At 42.4% G+C, this 17,766-nt stretch overlaps 1 protein-coding gene across 1 annotated transcript; it reads left to right on the top strand.

Moving 5' to 3' along the window:
• Window positions 1–176: 176 nt before the first annotated feature.
• LOC137371581 (RPA-related protein RADX-like) lies at window positions 177–17,474 on the top strand. Its single transcript, XM_068034419.1, has 7 exons — window positions 177–273; window positions 1,653–1,756; window positions 2,203–2,396; window positions 7,990–8,108; window positions 13,280–13,558; window positions 13,638–13,775; window positions 17,285–17,474. The coding sequence occupies exons 1-7, from the start codon at window positions 177–179 to the stop codon at window positions 17,404–17,406; spliced, it is 1,053 nt and encodes a 350-aa protein (XP_067890520.1). The 3' UTR covers window positions 17,407–17,474.
• The last annotated feature ends 292 nt before the right edge of the window (window positions 17,475–17,766 follow it).

The following is a 17,766-nucleotide window of genomic DNA, read 5'->3' on the forward strand; positions in this document are numbered from 1 at the left end:
ATGTGGGTCAAGGGGTTGAAGTAATTGCTTTGGTTCTGCATTATGGGAGGGAGAAGGAAGTCTGCGATGCAGATTTACACCTAACTTCTGCTACCTGCCTTGCAATTTCAAACTCAAAGTGAATCCTGATACTGCAACCCAGCACTGACGTCATCAGAGCGCTCCCAGCTTCGCACATGCACAGAACAGAGTCTTGCTCTCAGTATGGTGCTGTGCATGCCTACATCAACACCCAGCTTGCCAGGACTAATTCGCACATGTGCATATTGCAACGTTTGCTCACCACTCTCTCCCCACCTCGCCACTTCTCCTCCCTCGGCCACTCGCTCCCCACTTCACCCCCCTACCCCACCCCGACCTGTCGGCCACTTGCTCCCCACCTTGCCACTTCTCCCCCCTCTGCTCTGCCTCTGCTCGCTGCTCCCTCCCGCTTTTGGTTCCCGCTTCCTCCGGCGATCGCCGCCCCTCTTCCCCGCGCGGGGGAGAGGGAGAGTGACAAGATGGGGTGGGGAGGGAGACTGCGAGCAGGAGGGAGCAGAAGCGGAAGAGAGTGGGGAGCAGAGGGGAGGTTGTCAGCAAACGAAGCCTTTCAAATTTCACTCCTTCATTTGGTGTACTGCTTGGAAAAAATTAGCAAGAATGTTTGACCCACTGTAGAATAATAGTGGTAGGGGTTGTAGATTGCAGTACCATAAGTCCTTATTTCTCCTCAAATTCATGGAGCAGCATATGTGAACTAAAAGAGAGGTACACATAACCTGTATTTTCAGGAATTCATGATGATCTTTCCCTGGCACATTCCCACTCTCATATGTTATTTGCTTTCTCTGTGAAGCATTTTGTTTGTGCTTACAGTTTTGTGCTCCCTTATAGCACAGAAGTTATTAACTGCATATTTTCATCATTGCATAAAACCAAAGGTTCATTTGCAATCAGTTGCATTACCAATGCAGATAGATGCACATCAGACTTGGTGGGGTGGATTTTTGTCTCCCTATTGATGGGTTTCTGTCTTGCTGGATTTCCTGCTGCCTCAAATGGTGAGCTTCCTAATAGGCAGTTTAATTATTGTTAGCAACTGAGCCGATTTTTAAAAATAAAATCTGACCACCCAAATTGATCCTTCTGCTAACTTAATTGGCAGATAAGGCATCTGCCCTGCCTATCCCAATCAGTGCTCCACACCAAAATCGACCCTGATATCTGCTATTGGAGAATCACATCAGCAGCTATTGATGACATACCTCTCCTACAGTTCTATGTAGAATCAAATTTTACCCCCTTTTTAGTATATTCATAGCTTTTGGGAACTGCTAAAATAATTCCTTTGTTTTTGTATTTTGTACGCAGGTGAGTTTCGAAACCATTTATCACAAAGTACTATTATTATAAACATAGTGATAGGCAGCTTCCCACTTACTCATGGGTCCTCTTGTACCTGTTTGTATTGAGATGTAGTAGTGATGGAAGCAGTGATTTCAGCAGCAGGACTATAGTTAAATGAGTCAATGTTACTGCCATTGAAGGAGCCAAGAACCATTTTATCAAGAAGTGTTTTAAGATTGCACCAGAGGCTGCACTGCAATTCTGTCAAATAGGCTAGGGATTGAGCTTTTACATTGGTGCTTTGTACAACTCTATTCCGACATCAGAAGTCCACAACCGAAAACCTAAAGTCACAATCGCCATTTTGAGTTGCTTGTGCTCCCAGTTGGTGCTGCTGTTGTTCTCAATTCCATTGTACAATGTGAAAAGGGTGAATTGCAAATATTTGGAATCAACTCCTATTTTAGAATCATCTCAATATAAATAAGTTCTGTAAAGTAAATGGGCTATAAGTTCATGCTGAATATGACTGGAAACATGCTTCTGCGCTGTAACCATTCTGTGATTTCTATAATTTTAATATGTGCGTTTTTGTTTGTTCAACATAAAACTCTATGGTCTACAGAACTATTGCTATGTATGTTTTCTTCACAATACATTTAGAAATAGATTTTCAAATTGCCATCTGTGCATTTTTGTTTAAAGTGTAATCTTGAGGTATAAATCACACTTTTGCTAAATACGAAATAGAGGAACAGCTTATCTACTGGAAATTTGGTTCCTTTTTTGTAAATTTTAGGAACAGTATGTCCAATCTGATTGTTTGATGGATCATCTACTTTGCTTTGACTGTTGAAATTTATGAATTACACACAGCCTATACAGACTGAAAAAGCTGCTAATGAGCTAGACAGATTCTCATCCAGTGAATATAAAGCTAAAGTGGCTGATAACCAGTCATCAACACAGGATTACTTCAGTAACTTGAGTAAGACCGTACAAAGTTTCGGACAAATATTGGAGTCTGAAGAAGAAGTAATGCCCCTTAAAAGAGATCATTACAACCCTAGGTAATTTATTTTCATTTCCCTCAGTTGATGTTGAAAATATGTTCCATCTAATAGCCAGGTAAATTCAGACATTTCTACACATAAGAAACTACAAAAGGCCTTTTTTAATGGTCCGATAAAGATTGCACATCTGCGGTGAAATATTATGATTGGAAAACCTGAAAAGGAAAGTTTGATAAGTTTGTATAATGTCTATAATGTGTTATCCTTTTGACTATTTTAGAAGCTGCCTATTTTGTGGTGTGGTTTCTTGTGATGTGACCAGGGGATTTGGTTTTACTTGAGTATAAAATGTGTGATCTCATGAAACAAGAAGGGACAATTTTATAAAAATACATTGGCCTCGATAGTTACAGGGTTGCGGGGAAGCAGAAAACGGCCGTGGAATCCAGCAAGGCCAGGGTCACCAAGGTCCTGCTGAACTTAACAGCAATTATCTTTTTTTGTACAATATCCTCTGGTGTAAAAAAAAAGCAGTGGGTGCATGCACGGCATGTTGGGAATGCGTTCCCCACATTTAAGTCTTCAACTCCCCAACCCTTTCCCACCTGTCATGGGAGGTGGGGGAGGGGGGGGGTGGTGGTGGTTGGTGACCGTGCAGGGGATTTTATATTGAACTCATTGTGTTTTATCAAAGTATTCACTTACGCTGTATATTTTACATAGACAATAATGAGAAGGAAGAAGATACAAGACGGTGACCCAGTCTTGGCTTCTAATTGCTACCATAGTTGACATGGGCACATTAAGCATATCAGACCTGATGGTATGGACAGCATCACACATGGCCCAGTATGCTTGAACAGTATTGTGATTGGTGTCTCCCTACTACAAGTTGGTGGAATTAATTACATACCACTGAATGCAGAGGTTATTGTATTGCTCAACAATGATAAGGTGCTCAATGACTTAAAGTAATACAGAGTGTTTGCAATTAGTTAGGAGTATGGACAAATGTCACCTAGGGCCTCGGTCACTGAAAGCATGGCCACCAGTGGTGGAGCAATTAAAAGCGGGGATGGTCAAGAGGCCGGAATTGGTTGAGCAAGATACCTTGCCGTGTTGTTGGACTGGAGGAGATTACAGGGATGGAGAGAGGCGAGGCCATGGAGGGACTTGAAAACAAGGATGCGAATTTTAAATTTAAGGCATTGCATGACTGAGAGCCAGTGTAGGTCAGTTAACACGGGGTGATGAGTGAGCAGGACTTGGCGTGAGTGACGACACAGGCAACAAAGTTTAGATGACCTCAAGTTTATGCAGAGTACAATGTGGGAGGCTAGCCAGGAGGGTGTTGGAATAGACACGTCCGGAGGTAACAAAGGTATGCATGAAGGCTTCAGCAGCAGAGTCAGGCAATATTACGGAAGTGGTAATAGGTGGTGTTAGTGATGGAGTGGATATGTGGTCAGAAGCTCATCTTAGGGTCAAGTATGATACCAAGGTAGTGAACGGTCTGGTTCAGCCTCAGACAGTTGCCAGAGATAGGGAATGGGGTCAGTAGCTTCACAAACGACTGACCACCTCCAGGCGCTTACCCATTGTCTCTCGAGACAAGGAGGTCAAAGAGGTTCGTGTCTGACTAACCTGATTTGAATTTTTTGAAGAGATAACAAGGAGGGTCCATTAGGGTAGTCCACATGGATTTTAGCAAGGCCTTTGACAAGGTTCCACCTGGCGGACTGGTCAAAAAAGTAAAAGTTCATAGAATTTATTTATTTACTTATTTATTTAGAGATACAGCACTGAAACAGGCCCTTCGGCCCACCGAGTCTGCGCCGACCAACAACCACCCAGTTATACTAACCCTACAGTAATCCCATGTTCCCTACCACCTACCTACACTAGGGGCAATTTACAACAGCTAATTTACCTATCAACCTGCAAGTCTTTGGCTGTGGGAGGAAACTGGAGCACCCGGCGAAAACCCACCCGGTCACAGGGAGAACTTGCAAACTCCGCACAGGCAGTACCCAGAATCAGAGAAATTGGCAATTTGGATCCAAAATTGGCTCAGTGGCAGGAAGCAAAGTGTCAACGGATGTTTTTGTGACTGGAAAGGTATTTCCAGTGATGTCCCACAGGGTCCAGTACTGGCTCCTTTGTTTTTCGTGGTATGTATCAATGATTTAGACTTAAATGTAGGAGGCATAATTAAAAGGTTTGCAGATGATACAAAAATTGGCCGGCAGGCTGTGTTTCATACGGTTCTCCCTGCTCTTATACTCACGGCCTGAGCCAACTGTGTAAAACGCTAGTTAGGCCACAGCTATAGTACTGTGTACAATTCTGGTCACCACATTACAGTAAGGATGTGATTGCACAGAAGAATATGGAGGAGATTTACAAGGATGTTGTCAAGACTGGAAAATTTTAGCTATGAGGAAAGATTAGATCGGCTGGGGTTGTTTTCTTTGGAACAGTGGAGGCTGAGGGGAGATTTTATTGTGGTGTACAAATTATGAGGGGCCTAGACAGTAGATAGGAAGGACATATTTCCATTAGCAGACATTATAACCAGGGGCATAAATTTCAAATAATTGGTAGAAGGATTATAGGGGATTTGAGAAACTTTTTGACCCAGAGGATGGTGGAGTCTGGAGCTTTCTTGTGAAAGGGTGATAGAGGCAGAAACTCTAATCGCATTTAAAAACTACTTGGGTATGCACTTGGAGGGCTGGAATTTCTTCTCCCACCACCGGGAGCAGTGGCAGGCGAGAAAATAGTGCCACGCACATGCAGGCCACGCGCTGCCATGCCTCCGCAATCTTCCTTGTTGCGGCCCACGTTAATGACCCGGTCGGGCCCCCGACCCCCCCCCCCCCACAATCACGTGGAGGGGACGGGCTGTCCGAGGTCGGCAATGCATCAGCTGCATATGCGCAGGCGCTGACGCCATTTTTAAAGGGCAGCCTGATAATTTACATTTTTAAAGTTAACCCCCCCCCCCCTCCCCGTTCTGATCAAAAATCTATCGCCACTTTCCCACTCCCCAATAACAATAAAATACGTATTTGCCCTCTTCCTCCTCCCCACCCCAAAACACTTACCTTTCAAACATGACCTTTCCCTCCCAACTGAACAAAATGCACAGGTCACCCCTTCCCACCATCCCCTACACTAGTGATGAAAATTTGACCCCATTCCTCCCACCTGCACTAAAAATCTTAAGGTCCCCCCTTTCCCATCACTGTGGTGCCTGCTTTCCCCAGATGGGTAAATGAAGCCACATGAGTGCTGGCCGCCGCTCAGAAGATTGCAGCCCGATGGTAAGATTGGATAGCTGTTGTTTGGCCAACATGAACATGATGGGCCGAATGGTCTTCTGTGCTGTAAACTTTCATGATCCTAGAATTGCAAAGCAAGCCTAAGAAAAGTAAATTTGAAGGAGCTTGGGCTGATAAGTGGCAAGTTACATTCACGCCACGCAAGTGCCAGGCAATGACCATCTCCAACAAGAGAGAATCTAACCATCTCCCCTTGATGTTCAATGGCATTACCATCACTGAATCCCCCCACTATCAACAGTCTAGGGGTTACCATTAACCAGACGTTGAACTGGACCACCTGTATAAGTACTGTGGTTACAAGAGGAGGTCAGAGGCTCGGAATTCTGCAGCAAGTATCTCACCTTTTGATTCCCCAAAGCCTGTTCATCATCTACAAGGCACAAGTCAGGAGTGTGATGGAATACTCTCCACTTGCCTGGATAAATGCAGCTTCAACAACACTTAAGCTCGACACCATCCAGGACAAAGCAGGCCATTGATTGGCACCCCATATACCACCTTCAACATTCACTCCCTCCACCACCGACGTACAGTGGCAGCAGTGTACCATCTACAAGATGCACTGCAGCAAACCCGCGACCTCTACCACTTAGAAGAACAAGGGCAGCTGATGCATGGGAACACCACTCCCTGCAAATTCCCCTCCAAGCCACACACCATCCTGACTTGGAACTATATTGCTGCTTCTTCACTGTCGCCAGGTCAAAATCCTGGAACTCCCTTCCTAACAGCACTGTGGGTGTACCTACACCACATGGGCTGCAGCGGTTCAAGAAGGCGGCCCACCACCACCTTCTCAAGGGCAATTCGGGATGGGCAATAAATGCTGGCCTAGCCAGCGACGCCCACATCCTGTGAAAGAAAAGAAGAAAGAAAGGGAATAATGCAGGTAAGAAAAAATGGAAATCAAGCAAGTACTTAAACATGTCGGCTGACAATGCCTGCATTATACTTCAGTAAAATTGTATTGATAACTGATTCATTCGCCATAGTTCAGAGTAGTCAGATTTTCACCTAATTGTGGCCTAGAAATGTACAGTTGGATAGGAGATATAATTTTCATGTGTGCAAAGTTATAGAAAAAATTTCTGCTAAATATGTTAGAAAGCGATGACTGTCCGATCAAATATTTTTTCTTTAATTACACACAGACAATATTTACCTTTGTTTACATCTTAGATATAGCCAGGTCTATTTTTAATCAAATAAATGTCAACAATGCCAAATAGACATCTGTAATTGCTGGATTAAATCTTGGCTGTGGTATCAGCAATGAATTGCCCTCAGACAAGATACCTGGTCCAAGATACATCAGGAGTTAAAAATAAAAATTACTCTTTTCCCTTTTCCCCCTTCCATAGCTCAGCTTGTTAAGTGAATCATTTAGTCATTCAAACCAATAATAAGCCAGGTTTGATGCTTGATCTTTGTTACTTAATCCCTCCTGCCCTCTGCCCTATTGCACACCTTCCCTTTTGTTTTCTTCCCCACCAAACCAACCCCCCACCCTTCACTTGCTTAAAACCTAATTCTTTTCTAACCTTTGCCAGTTCTGATGAAAGGTCACAGACCTGCTTCCCTCTCCACAGACGTTGCCTGACCTACTGAGTATTTCCAGCGCTTACTGTTTTTATTTCAGATTTCCAGCATCTGCAGTATTTTGCTTTTATTTTGATGCTTGATCTATGTTGAATTAACTGAATTCATGTAGGGTAATGGCAGAGGCTACAGTTGACATTAGTGCTCCTGAATTAGAGTGCTAAAATTGGCATTGGTTCCATTCCTGAACACAGTCCAGTGACAGCTTTCCGGAAGTGTATGTCTGTGTGAGTCAGGTGGTTGGATTTGCCTTGGTTGTGATGGCTCCTGCAATCAAGTAGCTTGCTGACTCACTGTTTAGGTTCACACATGAAGAATTGGTACTTAAAAAAAGGAATTAATTTCTTTGGAGGGGGAGGGAAGAAAATGAAAACAAAAATACTAGAAAAAGCTAATGACCTGTGTATGAGTTTTTAAACAATGCAAGGTAGAGATTTTGCAGTTTTTCAGTTGGTACAGCATAATGAGTTAGTGAGCCATGCAGACCAAGAAGATCTCAGGTTTGATCGGTGGTCAGTTATAAGTTAGCTAGTCTTAGCTAGGCTAATGGGGGCATGGGCAGTATATGTATCTTGAATAACTTGTTATGTAAGCAATTGATTTGAAAATTCACAAAACATGTATTTTGATTCTGTTAATCTGCATAATGCTGGCATTCTTAAAATGAAAACTAAAAAGTAACGAGGTTATATTACTGATTGTAGATCCAGAAAAGATGAAGCTTTTCAGACATCCACCATCAACAATCCTGCTCCTGATCTTGATCCAAGTTTAATGTCCAATAGTGAAGAAACAGAAGATGAATATTTTACTGCTGATGAAGGTTTGTTTTAAATAAAGACAAGAAATGCTGGAAATACTCAGCAGGCCTGGCAGCATCTGTGGAGAGAGAAGCAGAGTTAACATTTCAGGTCAGTGACCCTTCATCAGAACAGATGCTGCCAGACCTGCTGAGTATTTCCAGCATTTCTTGTTTTTATTTCAGATTTCCAGCATCTGCAGTATTTTGCTTTTATTTAAGGTTTGTTTTAATGTGGCTTCTCTTCTCCTGATGCTGCTCAGAACAGTTACATGTGGAAGTTCACTACAAAAGCATAGCTTCCTCAATTAATCAAAATTAACCCACTTTGAATTACTTCCTCAGTCGCAGACTAGAGAAGAAAGAAATCAACTAACAGAATTTTGTCAAACAAGACTTGGCTTATTTGAGTTCCAGATAGTTTGTGTATTTGCCACTTACTAGTCAGAAACATACTGTTAACAGGGTCACTATAATTATCTCATTAATGTACAGTACTTCCAGAGAGAAGTGTATATTATGCTTTGCTTTTAAGCTGTTAGGGACTCTAACGATCACATCAGCCATCGTTTCTGCTTTAAAGATTTTGATGCCTGCATTAAGCCACAAATTCATCGGATTTCTTTATGGTTTCATTGCACTCTCCGCCTTCTTGATGCCTTATGCAACCAAAGGAATTGAGAATCTGGCCAAAAGTAGGCCTTGTATTGAACTGGGTGGGACTGGTGGTGACCATTGGGTGCATATTTTGCAAAACCATCAAAGGGATGTTATCACTGGATCTCGAGCTAACTTTGTCCCATGAACCAATAAATTATGTGCATAGATGGAAATTGGAACAATATTTGAAGATTATAATATCTACAGGAGGTAATCTATTTTATAAAATAAAAATTTAGTTTAACAAATTGTAATTATTGTGCTATTCACTTGAGTTTGGTATATATCAGTAGTTGTGACTAAACATATAGTAAAATATACAACTCCACCAGTAATTTAACTCAAGTAAAATTCTGTATAAAATTGTCAATTCTTTCCCGAATGGAATTGTCAATTAAATAATAGCTCTGAATTATGATTGTGCATGGTCTGCATCTTGGCAAGTTGTGAAAAATGACTATGAAAGCTGGCAGATTGTTATAAAAACTCAACTGGTTTGCTAATGTCGATAAGGGAGGGGAACTCTAGTCTATATTTTGTAATTGACTTGTAATGCCCTCTGAAATGGTCCTTAAAGCCACTCAGAGTTACAGTTTATCTCACCACTTTCTTAGGGCATCAGGGGAGGCTGTGGTGCAGTGGTCATATCACTAGACTAGTAACCCAGAGCCCCAGGTTAATGCTCTGGGGACATGGGTTCGAATCCCACCACAGCAGATGGTGGAATTCGAATTCAATTAATAAAAATCTGGAATTAAAAGCCAGTCTAGTGGTGACCAAGAAACCATTGTCAATTGTTGTAAAAACCCATCTGGTTTACTAATGTCCTTTAGGGAACAAAATCTTACCTGGTCTGGGCTATATGTGACTCCAGACCCACAACAATGTGGTTGACTCTTAAATGCCTTCTGAAATTGCCTAGCAAGCTACTCAGTTATATCAAACCGCGACAAAGTCCAAAGAAAGGAATGAAATCGGATGGACCACCTTATATCGACCTAGGCACCGGAAACGACAAAGCCAAACCCTGCCCTATTGACCCTACAAAGTCCTCCTTACTAACATCTGGGGTCTTGTGCCAAAATTGGGAGAGCTGTCCCACAGATTAGTCAAGCAACCTGACATAGTCATACTCACGGAATCATACCTTGCAGACAATGTCCCAGACACCACCATCACCATCCCTGGGTATGTCCTGTCCCGCTAGAGGTGGCAGCACAGTGGCATATAGTCGAGATGGAGATGCCCTGGGAGTTCTCAATGTTGACTCTAGACCTCATGATGTCTCATGGCATCAGGTCAAACATGGGCAAGGAAACCTCCTGCTGATTACCACATACCGCCATCCCCCCCCCCCCCACTCCCCTGCCACCCGTCCCTCTCAGTTGATGAATCAGTGCTTCTCCATGTAGAGCACCAATTTGAAGAAGCACTGAGGGTAGCAAGGGCACAAAATGTATTCTGGGTGGGGGACTTCAATGCCCATCACCAAGAGTGACACTGTGGCACCATTACTGACCGAGCTGGCCGAGTCCTAAAGGACATAGTTGCTAGACTGGGTCTGTGGCAGGTGGTGAGGGACCCAACAAGAGGGGAAAAACCTACTTGATCTCGTCCTCACCAATCTCCCTGTCACCAATGCATCTGTCCATGACAGTATTGGAAGGAGTGACCACCGCACAGTCCTTGTGGAGACGAAGTTCTGTCTTCACACTGAGGGTACCCACCATCATGTTTGGCACTACCAATGTGCTAAATGGATCGGTTTCGAACAGATCTAGAAACTCAAAACTCGGTAACCATGTGGCGCTGTGGGCCATCAACAGCAGACTTGTATTCGACCACAATCTGTAACCTCATGGCCCAGTATATCCCCCACTCTACCATTACCATCAAGCTGGGGGACCAACGCCGGTTCAATGTATAGTGCAGGAGGACATGCCAGGAGCAGCACCAGACATACCTAAAAATGAGGTGTCAGTCTAGTGAAGCGACAACACAGGACTACTTGCATGCCAAACAGCGGAATCAGCATGCAATAAACAGGGCTAAGCGATCCCACAACCAACGGATCAGATCTAAGCTCTGCAGTCCTGCCACATCCAGTCGTGAATGATGGTGGGCAATTAAACAACTGACATGAGAAGGAGGCTCCACAAATATCCCCATCTTCAATGATGGGGGAACCCAGCACATCAGTGCAAAAGATGAGGCTGAAGCATTTGCATCCATCTTCAGCCAGAAGTGCCGAGTGGATGATACATCTCGGCCTCTCCCTGAAGTCTACTCAGCTCCTGACCTCATTACAGCCTTGTTGCAAACATGGACAAAAGAGCTGAACTCCAGAGGTGAAATGAGAGTGACTGCCCTTGACATCAAGGCAGCATTTGACCGAATATGGCATCAGGGAGCTCAAGCAAAATTAGAGCCAATGGGAATCAGGGGAAAATTCTCCGCTAGTTGGAGTCATACCTAGCAGAAAGAAAGTTGGTTGTGGTTGTTGGAGGTCAACCATCTCAGTTCCAGGACATCACTGCAGGAGTTCCTCATGGGAGTTTCCTAGGCCCAACCATCTTCACCTGCTTCATCAATGACCTTCCCTCCATCATAATGTCAGAAGTGGGGATGCTTGCTGATGATTGTGCAATGTTCAGCACCATTGGCGACTCCTCAGATACTGAAGCAGCCCACGTCCATATGCAGCAAGACCTAGACACTATCTAGTCTTGGGCTGTTTAGGTGGCAAGTAACATTTGCGCCACACAAATGCCAGGCAATGACTATCTAAAACAAGAGAGAATCTAACCATCTCCCCTTGACATTCAGTTCCATTACCATTCGCTGAATCTCCCACTATCAACATTCTGGGGGTCACCATTGACCAGAAACTGAACTGGACCAGCCACATAAATACTGTGGCTACAAGAGCAGGTCAGAGGCTGGGAATTCTGCGGCGAGCAATTCACCACCTGTCTCCCCAATGCCTGTTCATCATCTACAAGACACAATCTACAAGTCAGAAGTGTGATGGAATACTCTCCGCCTGCCTGGATGGGTGCAGCTCCAAAAACACTCAAGATTCTTGACACCATCCAGGACAAGGCAGCCTGCATGATTGGCTCCCCATCCACCACCTTCAATATTCACTCCCTCCACCATCGACGCAAGTGGCAGCAGTGTGTACCATCTATAAGATTCACTGCAGCAACTCACCATGGCTACTGCGACAGCACCTTCCAAACCCGCTAGCTCTACCACCTAGAAGGACAAGGGCAGCAAATGCATGGGAACACCACCACCTGCAGGCTCCCCTCCAAGCCACACACCATCCTGACTTGGAACTATATCGACGTTCCTTCACTCGCTGGGTCAAAATCCTGGAACTCCCTTCCTAACAGCATTGTGGATGCACCTACACCCCAAGGACCTCTGCAATTCAAGAAGGCAGCACACCACTACCTTCTCAAGGAGAATTAGGCCTAGCCAGTGACACCCACATCCCCCGAATGAATAACAAAAAATTAAGGACAGGTAATAAATGTGGCTTTGCTATTGTCGTCCACATCATGAGAATAAATATGAAAAGGAAAAAAAATGAAGGCTTTCCTGAATATAATTGTTCATATGACGTATTCACTCTGATAGCTGAAAACAAAAAGACTGTAAAGCCATATGTTATCAGCATAGTTGGTATGGAAACTAACAAAGTAACTGGGACAGTTACGAGAAATTGTGGCTGAATTCCCATGGATAGAAGCCTTTGTTTTAGTCCTTAGTTGTTAGACTAGACCTTAGTTTGTGGGCAGAATTAATCTTGCAGTGTTGCATTAAGTCATAGAGAGATACTGCAATAAAACAGGCCCTTTGGCCCAACGAGTCAGCGCCGACCATCAACCACCCATTTATACTAATCCTACATTAATCCCATTTTTTCCCTCTCACATCCCCATCTTCCCTCAATTCTCCTACCACCTACCTACACTAGGGGTAATTTTTTTTACAATGGCCAATTTATCTATCAACCCGCAAGTCTTTGGCATGTGGGAGGAAACCAGAGCACCTGGAGGAAACCCACGTGGTCACAGGGAGAACTTGCAAACTCTGCACAGGCAGTACCCAGAAACGAACCCGGGTCACTGGAGCTGTGAGGCTGCGGTGCTAGCCACTGTGCCACTTAGTGCTGTAGCTTGCAGTATTTTATTTATAGAAAGAAGTCCATTTACTAACTTTATTTTATTTTTGTGCTAATTACCATATTTTACATGAACTTAATATTGCAGTCAAGTTCGATAACAAGTTATTTGTTTTTTTGCAATTTCTGATTAGTACAATTTGCTGGTATAATGTGCAGCTATAAAATTTGTCTACTGCTTTTAAAAGTGGATTAAATTTGAAGTAATATTGCAGGTATTTTGTTGTACCACATAAGCAAAACAAAACATGCTGTAAAACTACATTACCTATCAGGATTAAAAGTTAACTATTGTTACTAAAATTCTCTTTTAAAGAAAAAATATTTTCACATTCTCTTTTAGATATCTCCGAAATGGATGGAGTTGCAAAGCCTTTCGATTGCTCATGGCAAAGTTCAAAGTGGTCAGAGATTAAAGATCAAGTGAAAGAGTTCTTGTCATTTGGCCACATGCTTCCTGAAAGTTGTCCACAAAAGTTTGATTATACAAACAAGGAAGCAATAATGAGCCAGCATAACCTTCATCCATCAAAATATGTGTCATATCTACTTGACTCCTCCAATAGTACCAGAGAGTTCGCAACTGCTTGGATTCATGGTTATTATACATTGACTATTGTTGGTATGTCTTTATGTATTTTTGGTTACTAAGAACTCTTTATACCTGGTTCTATTCAACACCATTGTGTCACATTTAACAGATCTAAGTCAGGAAATAGCTATGGATGTTGTATTTCTACCATTAACAACTGACAAGATCTTCTGTACTTCTGCAAATGACACAACATTTATTTCCATCTTGTCTGGTGGTTGCACTTCTGAAGCTCCAATCTTAAATGGTAATGTGAATTTTATATCTCATCTTCAAATACATGTAAAAAAAGAGATAATTACAAGGTCTGAGATAAAAGTTTGTTTCACAACTCTTTCGTACCTAATCACTGTGTCAAAAGCGAGGAGTTGACTTTCATAGATGTTTGTAAGAATCATCACCTCAATGATATAGTGTTCAGAAGATTAATGAATAATGGTAGATCCCTATCTGCAAAGAGCAATTGTGCCATGTTAGCAAAACATTTAACAAATCTCAGTACAACATGTGCTTGATATTACTCTTGGAAATTAATTAAATATTTGAAATTAAATCTTCAGTTCCAGTTAGTACTCTAGCATGACAGGGGGATGGGAACCTGAAAGTAGATCGAGAAGGAAGAGAAGCAAAGCTGGAAATAGAAGGCAGAAAATTAGTAAGCAACTATGGAAGGTCGAGGAAACAAAGATAGAAAATAGACAACAAAGGAGATTAGTGGTATATACTTCAATGCAAGGAGTCCAGTGAATAAGGCAGAGGATCTGAGGGCACAGATCATAGAATTGATACAGCACAGAAGGAGGCTATTTGGCCCATCATGTCTGTGTTGGCTGTCTGCTAGAGCAACTCAGCTAGTCCCACATCCTGACCTTTCCCCGTAGTCCTGCAAATTTTTTCTCTTCAAGTGCTTAGCCCTTTTGAAAGCCCCAATTGTATCTACTTCCACCACTCTGAGGTAGTGCATTCCAGATTCTAACCTTTCTCTCTATGTAAAATAAGTTTTTTCTCATGCTGCCGTTGGTTCATTTGCCAGTCATTTGGTGTCCTCTGGTTCTCGACCCTTCTGCCAATAGGAACAGTTTTTTCCTATCTACGCAATCCAGACTCCTCATGATTTTGAACACCTCTATCAAATCTCCTTTCAACCTTCTCTAAGGTGAATAACCCCAGCTTTTCCAGTCTGTTGTTACGGCCACATGGTGCAATGTGTGTGGTTCCCACTGCTCAGCTCCCCACCTGACCGTAGGAAGTGTTTTGATATTGGGGTTTAACCCCTTGGTGTTTTATTTTTCAAATAAACAGACAGCGACAGGTTTTCTTGTAGGTTTAAAAAAATATAAAATCAGTTGTTTATTGATCAATACACCTTATCCCAAAATTGTCGCATCCGTATCTGCTCAGGCAATCGCTTGCACACACGCACAAGAAAAGACAGATAGAGAGGGAAAAGGAGGTGACTTTTAGTGGTGGGGTGGGGAGATCACGATAAATTTGTTGAATTCTCTTGGAAATCAAGTTCTAGATGGGTGCAAGCCTGAGATGATTGTAAATTTCTCTCTTGATTGAAAGTTCAGTTGAAGGTGGGACACTCCTAGTTCACTGCTGTCTAATGTTGATGTAGGATTCTACAGTAGGGCACGTGCCTTCAGGCTTTTTGGAAAACTGGCTGCTGGATGTTGCTTCTCTCTCGCTCTCTCTCTCTCTCTCTCTCTGGCTTTAGGCTGTCTTTTTTAAGGTAAAGTTGTGTTACTTCTCACCTCCTAGTAGGACATGTTCTCATCTCTTTCCCATGGTGATCACACTATGGCCCAGGACATGGCTACTTCACACCTTCTTTGTTTCAGAAGAAGACATTAAATTCTGGAATGTTTTAGGATGGGGTGCAATTGGCACCTCTTAGCTTTGAAGATTTGTCCTTTGTCTTTGTCAGACAGTTTGAATACACAAAGGCCAGTCAGTCCCTTTTCCTTCAGTGGCCACTTTTTAAAAATAAAGATTCATTTTTAAAAGATTTTTCATAACTCTTCAGAGTTAGTCTATGGTTTGTATCACCGCACTTCTGGTGTGCGTGACACTATCCATGTCACTGAAGTCCCTCATCCCCGGAATCATTCTCTCATATCTTCTCTGCGTCCTCTCTAAAGCTTTCACATCCTTTCTAAAGTACGGTGCCCAGAATTGGACACAATACTCGAGTTGAGGCCAAACCAGTTTTATAAAGGGTTATCATAACGTCCCTGCTTTTGTACTCTATGCCTCTATTTATAAATCCCAGGATCCCATGTGCCTTTATAACCACTTTTTCAACCTGCCCTGCCACCTTCAATGATTTCTGCACTCTGTTGTGTCTCTCTGTTCCTGCATCCCCTTTAGAAGTGCTCCCTTTATTTTATTTTGCCTCTCCTTGTTCTTCCTACCAAAATGTACTCTTCACACTTCTCTGCATTAAATATCATTTGCCACGAATCCACCCATTCCACCAGCCTGTCTATGTCCTCTTGAAGTCTATCACTATCCTCCTCACCGTTAACAATATTTCCAAGTTTTGTGTCATTTGCAAATTTTGAAGTTGTGCCCTGCAGACCCAAGTTTAGGTTATTAATATATATCGAGAAAAGCAGTGGTCCTAGTACAGCCCTCTGGAGAATTCCACTGTATACCTTCCTCCAGTCAGAAAACAAACATTCAATACTAGTCTCTGTTTTTTGTCAGTCAGCCAACCTCATATCCATGCTGCCACTGTCCCTTTTATTCCAGGGTCTTCAACTTTGTTGGCAAGTCTATTATGGTTCACTTTATCAAACACCTCTTGGAAGTCGATACACACCACATTAATCATATTACCCTCATCAATCATCTCTGTCACCTCATCATAAAACACAATCAAGTTAGTTAAATACGATATGGCTTTAACAAATCCATGTTTGTCCAAGTGTCTGCTAATTTTATCCCAGATTATCATCTCTAACAGCTCTTGCACCACCTATGAGGAATGATTGCAGAGTTGTTTTCCTTGGTACAGAGGAGGCTGAGGGGAAATTTAATTGACATGTATAACACGATGAGGGGCGTCGACAGAGTGGATAGGAAGAACCTATTTCCGTTAGCAGAGACGTCAATAACCAGGTGTATAGATTTAAAAGCCAATCTTATCTGTAGCACCTGTGGAAGAGTCTGTCACTCTCGAATTGGCCTTTATAGGCACTCCAGGCGCTGCTTCACAAACCACTGACCACCTCCAGGCGCTTACCCATTGTCTCCCGAGCCAAGGAGGCCAAAGAAGAAAAAAAGATTGAAAGTAAATGGGAAAAGGATTAGAGGGGAGGTAAGGAGTACATTTTTTCATCCAGAGGGTGGTGGCGATCTGGAGCTCATTGACTGAAAGGGTGGTAGAGGCAATAACCCTCATCGCATTTAAAAATACACTTGAAGCGCCGTAACCTACAGGGCTATGGACCAAGAGCTTGAAGGTGGAATTAGCCTGGATAGGTCTTTTCGGCCAACACGGACACAATGGGACAAATAGCCTCCTCTGTGCTGTAAATTTTCCTCTGTTTTGATAATCAATTAAGTTAGGAACATGTAATTGTGTTGATTAAGAACATCAATTGATACTTCTTTGAATTCTTCGAAATATTAATTTTTAAACTGGGAATATTTTCGAATGCTGTACATTGTGAATTACCTACCTTGTAAATGTTTTTGATATGTTTGCCTTATAATGTGTTTCAACCTAATGATTGATTTTTCTCTCAGATCGCATCATGGGAACTGTATCAGAGCTAAATGGAAAACATTTTCTATGCATTTTGGATCTTTACCATCATGGGAATGATCAAACAGAGGTTATTTTAAACAGAGCTTATGAAAAGAACTGACATGATTCTGAAGCAACAACAATTTGCATTTACATGTCATCTGCAGGAAATCTCAAAGTACTTTATATTAACGGTGACAAAACAGCGGATGCTGCAAGTAATCTATTATTAGAAATAAGAGTCTCTTCCCTTCAGTACTCATTATAAAAATCAAAACATTACAAAAAATTGATTTACTGTCAGTTTATCTTGTGTGGGTATTTGAAGTTCTTGCAAATTGACTTGAAGAATCACTGAGCCTGCTAATATGAAGAAGCTGAATTAAAGTAACAGTTCTTTAATAATCAATTCTGTGCATTAATTCAGTTTATTCACAGCATTTGGCTCAAAAGGTTTTCTCAGCCAGTTGCCTTGATAATG

Source organism: Heterodontus francisci, chromosome 6 (assembly GCF_036365525.1).
Source record: "Heterodontus francisci isolate sHetFra1 chromosome 6, sHetFra1.hap1, whole genome shotgun sequence".
NCBI lineage: Eukaryota > Metazoa > Chordata > Chondrichthyes > Heterodontiformes > Heterodontidae > Heterodontus > Heterodontus francisci.